Source organism: Chanos chanos, chromosome 1 (genome assembly GCF_902362185.1).
Source record: "Chanos chanos chromosome 1, fChaCha1.1, whole genome shotgun sequence".
Lineage (NCBI taxonomy): Eukaryota > Metazoa > Chordata > Actinopteri > Gonorynchiformes > Chanidae > Chanos > Chanos chanos.
The window spans coordinates 55272852-55283569 of record NC_044495.1 but is presented as its reverse complement, the minus strand read 5'-3'; the positions used below and the strand labels follow the sequence as shown (position 1 = coordinate 55283569).

At 34.5% G+C, this 10718-nt stretch overlaps 1 protein-coding gene across 1 annotated transcript; it reads right to left on the bottom strand.

Annotated features, from left to right (window-relative positions):
* Positions 1–1841: 1841 nt before the first annotated feature.
* LOC115805185 (class I histocompatibility antigen, F10 alpha chain-like) lies at positions 1842–3623 on the bottom strand. The gene is made up of 3 exons (XM_030765696.1): positions 3434–3623; positions 3066–3341; positions 1842–2143 (listed from the first exon to the last, which is right to left on the bottom strand). The coding sequence occupies exons 1-3, from the start codon at positions 3621–3623 to the stop codon at positions 1842–1844; spliced, it is 768 nt and encodes a 255-aa protein (XP_030621556.1).
* Between the last annotated feature and the right edge of the window lie 7095 nt (positions 3624–10718).

Below are 10718 nucleotides of genomic sequence, written 5' to 3'. Positions count from 1 at the left end.
TATCGTGAATGTAATTGTCTTCATGAATGAGGTACTCCCCTCCTATCGGGTCAGTAAGTTAAGTTTGTTACCTCCTGGCTGCTACATGAAAGGGTTGTTGCCAAAGAAAGTAAAAGCAGTGTCATCTCTGTAAAAGCAAACCCAGCTCACCACAGTATTGAGCAAACTGTGCTAAATGCTAGTTAGGCAACTATTTGCATTCTGATTTTATTCAAGTAGGCTTTAACTAAATAAATAAATTTTTAAACTTAAATAACATGCTTAGAGTGAACTTGTGTAGACGATGTCACTGACAATTAGAATTAAGTCTCACTTAAAAATTAAACTCCTGGAGTATGAAAATCAAGTGGTTCCAACTCAAATATGGCTAATTGATAAGAGATCAAATCAAGTTGGCTCTACTGATTCGGTTAAATGTTGAACACAAAAATTTGAGTATATCACAAACAGAAAAAAACAGAAAAAATAGTTGCCTCGATTTTTTGGAGAGCAAGCTCAAATTTTTTTTCTGTGTAAAAGTCAGATTTTTGTTATTTCAATATTCTATCTGTATGTAATTAATATTTGTAACCACTTTGAGTCACTGAAGCAGGACCACTTAGTCTGCTGAAGGCTTGTTTTCCTCACTTGCTGGAAATTAAGAGAAAATCATCAGCATGAGTGATGGCGTGTGTGTGTGTGTGTGTGTGTGTGTGTGTGTGCGCGCATATGTGTACGTGGGTGCACAAGTTACTCTGACTTTTCTTATTTCCAACATTAACTCATAACTGACAACTGATAACAAACACTAACTAATCTGGAATCATTTGATTTGAAATGACACCACATTAACTGAAGTAGGTCCAGTTACTCTGCAGGAGGGCTGTTTTCCTTAGTCACTGGAAACAGACAGAAATACTATCATATGAATGTTGTGTATTGTGTGTGTGCATGTCTGTATGTATGTGTGTGTATTACTCCCACCATGAACGTGTTTTGGCCGTGCCTAGTACACAGAACTACAGAACATAGTTTATAACACATGCACTTACCTGAACGGGCAGAATATCTAACTTGATCCGACTGTTCAGAACCTGAAATGTAGTTAAACAGCTAAATTAAACAATGGCAATTCACACCACTATGCACCTATACTGAGTGTTTATGGAAAAATAACAGGATTTGAAACTCATACTAAACTGGCTTGAACTGAATAAGACTAGAAGCTCTCAAATCTGACTGAACAAATACTGTTCTACAACAGATCCAATCTGAAAAGACCAAGTGAATTTCCTGATACAACTCTTCATTCTGTCTGAACTCCATCTCTCAGTGCTCTGTATGTACCTGCACGTTTTCTCCATATGATGATGCTGATGATGTATATCATCACCAACACTAACAAAGCCACCACAACATAGATGACTGTAGACAGAGTGGCTGGAAAGTCATCACCATCTGTCCAAAAAAAAAAAAAAAATAGAAGTTTGACAATATTACATCCCTAAGAGCACAATTAGCATCACAGATATGTTTATTCAAAATCAAATCATGCTAGTGTTCATTACCAAAAGTGTTGTCCACTTTGGTGTCCATATTGAGGTGTGTAACTCTGCAGGTGTATTTATGTTTCATACTGTACTGATGTTATAGTTCTTATGACTTTTCATGATAATGACAGTGAATTCTAGCTGATTTTCTTTACTCATATTGATAATCCACAGAGATCAGAATAGCAAAAGAGATCATTTATCTATGATCATTAGTAGTTATCTAGGGTCATCACACCAATTAAAACTGGGCAGATGTTGACAGCCAGTACAATTAGCATTACAAAGATGTATATTAGAAATCAAATCATGCTAATGCTCATTACCAAAAGTGATGTCCAGACTGGTGTTTAGGCTGAGGTGAGTAACTCTGCAGTTGTAACTGTGCTGTCTAAGTTCCTCTGCACTGACTTCCACACTCTTCCTCATCTGGTAGGTGTCATCTCCATTAGGTAACAGAATTCCTCCAGTGATCTGGTCTTCAGACACAGGCTGACCATCTCTGAGCAGAGTCAGGTTGATGTGACGAGGGTAAAACCCAGTGGTCAGACAGGTCACCTGAATCTCTCCAGAGTTGGTGTGAGTCTTCTTGAGGAGCCTGACTGTGGGTTTGACTGAGGAAATGGAAGAGGAACAGACCCTTGATGTCCTTATTCAATAATAATGGAGTGTCATTTTTCAGGTAATCAGAGTAACGTGTATGAAGGATCAGAAATGTAATCAAAGAAATTAAATTAAAAGATAAACAGATTATAAAATATCAATTCAGTGACTCAGAGGACATGTCATTTTAGCTCTATCCCAGCATTGCCATAGCTGATTCAACTTAGCTACTGATTCATGTGCCGTTTGCTTTTTGAAAATGGTGTGGGGATGCTGAGTGTTGACCGGACTGTGAGGTCAGTTTGGTCCTTAGCACTTGAGCTGAGAAAGATTTTCTTTTAAGTTAAAACATATTACTTGTAAAACATTGCGTCCTGTTAATTTATCACTGTAGTGTTTGAGGACACGTCACCTAAACAACTATTTGAACTCAGCTTTATCATTTCACAGTTGCACATTTATTTCCTGCCCTTTATGTAATACTGCTGCCAAAATCCGCAAGTACAGGAAGGAAAATTCTCTCAGCAAATGATTCAAATACATAACAAGCACTTTTGATGAATCACACAATGTCTGAACAGCTTTCCACATAATGAGCAGCTTATTTGAACCTAAAATAACATACAATAAATAAATGCATATGATTTTGGAATCCTTTTGCTGTATCTCCTATTTTGGTTAACAACACTCTTTTACCCTCCCAACTGTTGTCTTAGGGTGTCAATTGTTGCACATACAGTCTGTAATGTCATATGCATGCATATTTCATTAACAAAAACAGCATAAAACTTTAAAAAACATTTACTGTTACAGACACAAACACAGGTTCAATATGTATAATTATTACTGCTATTCAAATATATTTCTATTCAGGTGGAGGTAATTCGTACCTGGTACTTCTTATTAAAAATATAATTTTTTTTTCTTTATTACCTCTCCTCACCACTAGGTTACTCTCCTCCTTCAGGTATTTGGTGAGGTATTTAATGCAGACTGGGTGGTACATGGTTTTTATCTGCCATTTTGTTTGCTCTGGGCCTGTTCTGTAACACTCTGATGGCCATCTCTCCTCAACCTGAAAGCTGTCCTCATGTACATCATAGATCAAATCATCCCCCTGCAAGCCATTAAAGGAATTATTCGTCACAGTCAGTCCCGGAACACCATTCACTATCTCGCACTTAGCAAGCCTTTGAAGAACATGTATTCCTGCGACAGAGAGGAAAGGAATGAGACAAGTAATTGTAAATGTGTCCGCATTCAATCAAAAGCATGAATGTTCACATTTCTGGAAAACCCACCTTCTGTTTGATTAAGACAATGTTTCAAACGCACTGCTCGATATTTCATTCCAGTATAAAGAAACTCAGTTACTGTGCTGATGTTTTTATGTTCTGCCTCTCGGTTTTCTGAACCAGGCGCCTTAGATCTTTGAGGAATATATCTCATCTTGTTTGGATCATAGTGTCCCACTTGAACATCATCCAGCATTAAGACGAGACTGAACTCAGGAAGTGCTGTTTCTCCCAGTATGTATGTTGCAAACACCCACAGAGAGTGAGAAACTGAAACAACAGTTTAAATACACACATTTATTAAGGTAAGATGAGTCTCTGTTGAAAGGTGGGCTAAATTTAACAAATTTAATTGAAGTTGACTTTTGGTTTCAGTGACAGTTGCAACTCTTTATTGTAGATGCATTAGGTTTGACCTACTGCATCCATTTTAAATTTACAGTGGCTATGGTTACCCATTGAAATAGATACCTTTCATGGTAATTGTTCGTGTAGAAGGGAGTTGTAATTATGCCAGGTGACCCATGCAGCAAATATACTCAGGTGACCGTGGACAGAATATTTAACAAAAGTTTTCACAATTGGCTTGCGCTTATCGTTGTAGCATGGTAAAGAACAACGAAATGCAACTGATAACATGACTACTAATTTTTGCAACACTAAAAAGCGATAGAAAAACACATGGTAAATTTCTATACAACACAATAAAGCTTTTAAGCCCCAAAGCAGAGAACATAACGGCGTATTATGATATCTGTCGATTATATGATCAGAAAAAATAGAGAAAAATCCCGATGTAATTACGTAGACCAACAGATATTGAGGGATTAGAACACTCTGTAATCTCATTTCTCTTTCTATACAGCGGAAATGAACTCGTAGCAGTTAAGTAAAACAAGAGAACAACTTACCTGTGCTCGCGACTGTGACAAACGAAAGAATGCACAATACGTCAAAAAAACGTTTCATAAGTACAACGACACGACAGATTTAACTATTATAAAAGCCAGATTTATGTCCAGATCTCACGAAAAATACGAATTTTCCCACACGACACCTAAAGATTCTGGGCAAAAATCTCTGCTCTGCAATAGTTCCCACCCCAGATACAAGCTTGAACATGTATTATGGTTTTTACCCTGATCCGCAAATACTTTTCAAATAGTATCTGGTAACTTTTTCAAACTATTGCAAACTTCTGCAGAAGGCTATTACAAACATAGTAAGCTCTGCTTTATTGCTTTATTTTGACTGGTGTTGTCGTAGTTGGCTCTGTGAAATTGTGTCTTTAAAAAGAGAGATAACTGCTAACCACCGTGATTTCGGCAATGTTAAGTGGTGCATAAACACCAGCGCCTTTGACGGATTTGTTAGGGGCATATTCACATAATACATTTACTTTAACAAGCATTAAAATCTCTTCAATCGTTTACAGCTCGTTCACTTTGGCTGTTATGTATGTGTGTCTATTATATTTGCACCCCCTTTCCTTTCCCGGAAAGAATGTATTCCAGACTCGACATTAGTGTCATCTGCACTGGTGTGCCTGTTCATCAAAAGTTGTAGATTGCGAAATCAACAATAAAAACAAGAAAACCTAATGTTGTTGTACTGTATGTATGGATATATTTCAAGGATATTTGAACATGAATTAACAGCGCATATGTACCAAATGCAATAAATAAGTGAATAAATAAATAAGTAAAAAAAAAAAACTTTGCAATATCCTTCCTGCCATTGTAATATAGACCTGTATCTTTTTAAGTAGGTTTGAGAAGTTTTCTTTGCAAGAACCATATTTACATCCTATTGCTTCCAGACAAATTGGTGCTTTGTGAGAGACACATTTGATATCTTTCATGCTATATATAAAAAATAAAATAAAACTGTAACATCCTGTCAGTCTTTCAGCCAGTTTTATACTTTTGTTGACCCTGAGACCAATGGTATAATTTCTTGTGGGGGAGGTTAAAGTTCAAGAAGTTCAAGCTGAAGACACAATTTTGTCTTAAGACATGAAAGGCAAAACCACCACCATTCAGATTTGTGATTCATTTTTTGTTTGTTTCTTAAAGGAAACTCACTTTAAAAAGAAGTACATTGTTTCAATGGCTTTAGAATTGAGACAAAGCAATATATAAACACAATCCAAAAATTAAAAACAAACAAATGAACATTGAATAACATATGCCAATTAAGCTTTACCCATTTCTGATTTACAGTGGTGAAATATTCATTTTGATATCTCTCGGTTCCTTTAAGACAATATTTATCATCTATTACTTTCTTTTTATAACAACTTTATACAACTTTTTTTGTTTGTTTGATTTTTTAATATTAAGCAAATGACATCAGTATGCATCAGTCTGAGAGATAAAACTTGGCTAAATATATTTATTCAGGGCATAATTATAGAGTAGACTGCATAAAATGCATTTCAGAGTATCTAACTGTATGGATTCCCAAATGTTGTTTTAGAAATGCTGTTTTTGTTAATTCAGCCTTGTTTTCTGTTTGTATAAATATCACTGATTTTTATTAGTATCCTTTGTGAAATTACGTATGTTGCCTCATTCTGTAAGTTTAAAAGCCATTGTGAAGTTTAACGGGCAATCCTGCCCAGTATCTTGCTTGTGTGTCCCGTGTCTTCAAGAATTTCCTTTGGAATAAATAATGTTCTGTCTTATCTTATATTATCTTATCTCATCTCGACCCCATTTTTTCTGTACACCTTGGTCTTCCCTGATGCACATGCATCCAGCCTATCAGCCTGTTCATGACATTCAGTTACAACATGTTTGTCATAAAACACTGTGTCCTCTAAATTACAATGGTGTTTCAGGACACATCAAAACAGGAAACATTTTTGAACTATTACTTAAACTGCACTTTATTATTTATTATAAGTTTGCGATTTAACTTGTCCTTTGTGTAGACTGAAACCTACATACTAAAAACTACATTATTAATTCACTAAAGGTACAAGACATGACTTATTTGTGCTGTAATTTACCTTTTTTTTTCTTTTAAGAAATAACAAAAAATACCAATATTTCAAAGAGCAAAAGATATACAACTGATGAATAATTGATTTAATAAATAAATAAATAAATAAATTTACAACGGAAAACACTGGCAAACAAACGGGAAAAAATTCCAAGTGTAATCTCAGCGAGGAGTATATGTCAACAGGGCATTGAACAGCTCCTTATTCACCTTTTCAGGGTTTTTTTTTTTTTTTTTTTTGAAGTCTACTTACATGAAAAACAGGAATTACAACTTATCCTGAAATCATGAGAATCTATGGCTTAGAATACACTGAAAGGAAATTATTCAGCTTGAAATTCCATTGTTTATCTATGCTGTTCATCTGTTCTGTCGTTTATCTAACTTTATCTATGCTATTTAGTACAGTCTGACCCAGTCCCATAAAAGTTAAAACTTTGCTTTATTCAGTTACCCTCACTGACATTGATGTAATTCATGAGAGGTTTTTTTTCCATCTGATTATTTTATTGTTTGTTTTCTTAATAGAAACAGACAAAATGAAGCATGCCAATCTGTCAAAGGTCCACAAAGCTGTATTATTATACAAAAATAGAATTTACAACATTATTTTTTACAGTTATTTTACAGTAATATGCCCTACAAAAACATTTTGTATTCAATAAAACAATAAGGACAACACACTCTTTTTCTTGCACTTTTTCTAGTGATCTTCACAGTGTTCTTAACATATTATCCTCACTGGGGATAAAACAGGAAAACATGGGAGCGTGTACACACAAAAAAATGAAGTCCATTCAAGTTCATTTAAAAAAAACATTTTCTTTTTCTCACGTTGCTAATCATTGAAAGCATGTATCAGAATGAGAGAGAAAAGCTTGTCATCTGTGTGCAAAATTTTGTTGTGCTGAATATATGTTTGTAAAATTGACTTACATCAAAAGGGGGAAAAAACTTTAACTTTTAACTTCAAAACCTTTCAGAACAGAAGCTACTCTGACCTCTGTTTTCAACATTGTGAACTGATTTAAAATTATTTGATCTGAAATGACTCCACACTCACTGCAGAACCTAAAGTTATTCTGAAGAAGGATTGTTTTCTGTAGTTGCTGGAAGCAAAAGAAAGAAAGAAAGAAAGAAAGAAAGAAAAACATTAGTATGAATGCTGTGTATTGTGTGTGGGCTGTGTGTGTGTGTGTGTGTGTGTGTGTGTGTGTGTGTCTATAAATGTTATTTCTGCCATAATGTTTTAGCAGTAAATAATTCACAGAACTGCAGAACACAGCTTATAACACATACACTCACCTGATGGAGCAGAATATTGAACTTGACATAACTGTCCAGAACCTAAAATGTAATTAAACAGGCAAGTAAAGCAATGGCAGTCGATACTAATGTGCAACTAAGTGTTTTCAGAAACTGATAAGATTTGAAATAAGTCATACTAAAAAAAACAAAACAGTTAGTGAACACAAATTAGAAAGACTGTTCTACTGCTCTAAAATGGATTCTGTCTGGAAGGACAGAGTGAAATTCCTGATACCACTCTTCATTTTGTCTGAACTCCATCTCTCAGTGCTCCTTATGTACCTGCATGTTTTCTCCGTATGATGAAGCTGATGACGCATATCATTGCCAAGACAAACAAAGCCACCACAACACAGGTAATTATAGACACTGTGGTTGGACAATCGTCACCATCTGTCAACAAAGCAAACTGAAAATTTGTAACCTGCAGAATAATAAGTTAAACAAATGATACAGCTGTGAGAACTTTCTCTAACATCAAAACAGATAGAAGTTATCTGAGATCATTACACCAGTGAAAACAGAATTGGACAATATCAAATTCCTATGAGCACAATTAGCATCACAGATATATATAAAGATAAATCAAGATAAATCAAATCATGCCAGTATTCATTACCAAATGTGTGGTCCAGTTCAGTAACTATGTTGAAGTTTGTAGGTCTGCAGGTGTGTTTTTGTTTCACACTGTACTTATGTTACAGTTATCAGACCTTTTAATGATAATGACAGTGAATTCTAGCTGATTTTCATTACTCATATTGATAATCCACAGAGATCAGAATAGCAAATGAAATATCATCACACCAATTAAAACTGGGCAGATGTTGACAGCCAGTACAATTAGCACTACAAATATGTATATCAGAAATCAAATCATGCTAAGGTTCATTACCCAAAGTGATGTCCAGACTGGGGTTTAGGCTGAGGTGAGTAACTCTGCAGTTGTAACTGTGCTGTCTTAGTTCCTCTGCTCTGACTTCCACACTCTTCCTCATCTGGTAGGTGTCATCTCCATTAGGTAACAGAATTCCTCCAGTGATCTGGTCTTCAGACACAGGCTGACCATCTCTGAGAAGAGTCAGGTTGATGTGACGAGGGTAAAACCCAGTGGCCAGACAGGTCACCTGTATCTCACCTGAGTTTGTGAGAGTCTTCTTGAGGAGCCTGACTGTGGGTTTCACTGAGAAAAGAAGAAAAAATAGAAGAAGAAATACAAATTATGAAATGCATAACGCTTTTAATTTCTTTATTCAATAATAGTAATAATAACGTCTTGATTCAGGTTTTTGGAATAAAGTATAAAATGAACAAGCTTTTATTTGTAGAAATTAAGTCCTAAATTAAAAGAGAAACAGATTGTAAGTCTCAGTTTTGTAATTTTGTGCAAATCTGTACACATCTCTTTACATTGTTCTACATACTAATGAACTCCAGTACTGTGGAGGCAGAGGACATGGCATTGTTGTTCCAACCCAGCACGTCCGATTCAGCTTAGATACTTATTCATGAGCTATTTGCTTTTTTAACTAGATGTGCTGAGGACAAGTATTGACCAGAGTATGTGGTAGACACATTTTCTTACAGCCAAAGCATGTTACTCATAAAGCAATAGGGCCTGTGAATTTATGACAATGCTGTTTCAGAACATGTCACCTAAACTATCACTTAAACTTTACTTTATTATGTACAAATAATAAATACATCCACATACAAAGGCATTTATATGGTACAATGTTTACACTGTACTGTATGTCCTGCCAACTGCACTGTAAGACCTAACAATATATCTTAAAAAAAGTAGGTTAGCATAATTTAATCTTCAAAAGAGTTGGAGTCACGCCTTCCCATCAATTTAACCTAAGTCAAAAATAAATTGTTGCAGTAATAACTCAGTACTTTTGAGTGCACTTAAATTTTTGGAGCATTTTAAGTATTGGTAATATAATTCCAGTTTGTTCCAATGACTCATTTTCTTTAAGTTGATCTTATATCATTACACTCGAGAACTGGACATACAAATAACTTAAAATTTTGAATTGTTATAACACGTAATCGAATTTTGAGGTATGTAAGCTAAAAAGTTTTGACTAATGTCAAATCATTTTTGGGTGAAGTAATATGAACTCCAGATTATTAAGTCACTATAACTTAAAATTTCCAGCATCCAACCTAAGTGCCACGGTGCATTCGTTTCCGTTCAACCTTGTGAACTTACTACAGCGATTGTAAAGACTTTTTAAAAAAGAGAACAGTTGTCATTACAACTACTTTGCATTTGGTGTAGTGTTTGACTAACAAGTATGTCTAATCTACTTTGGTAGTGTATCAGCTGTAATAACCTGGTGAGTTGCTAGCGAGGGTGTAGATGTAACATTTAACAGTAACTGAGGTCTGTCTCCATGTGAGAAAAGATAGCAGTATTTCCAATATGATTAAAAAGAAGATATATATATATATATATATATATATATATATATATATATATATATATATATATATATATATATATATATATCTCACATTAATAATTTTATATATATATACAGTGTGTATGTATGTGTGTTTGTGTGTGTGTGTGTGTGTGTGTGTGTGTGTATATATAAATATATATATATATATATATATATATATATATATATATATATATATATATATATATCAGATTATCAAGAAAAGAGAATAATGGAAAATGGAAAGCACATTATAACAAAAATTTTGATATATAAACATTATATGCAATTTTGATATATTACACAACTTTTAAAAAACCTACCATGTAATGAGCAGCTTATCTGAACATAAAATAAGCTAATGGATGATGTAAATGATTTTGGATTCATTTATTGCATTCCCTTTGTCTGCTAACAACACTCCATTACCCTGCCATTTGTGGTTTTAGGGTGTCCACTGTTGCAGACTCAGTCTCCTCACTAAAAACACATGTCCAATATCTATAATCATTACTGACATTCAG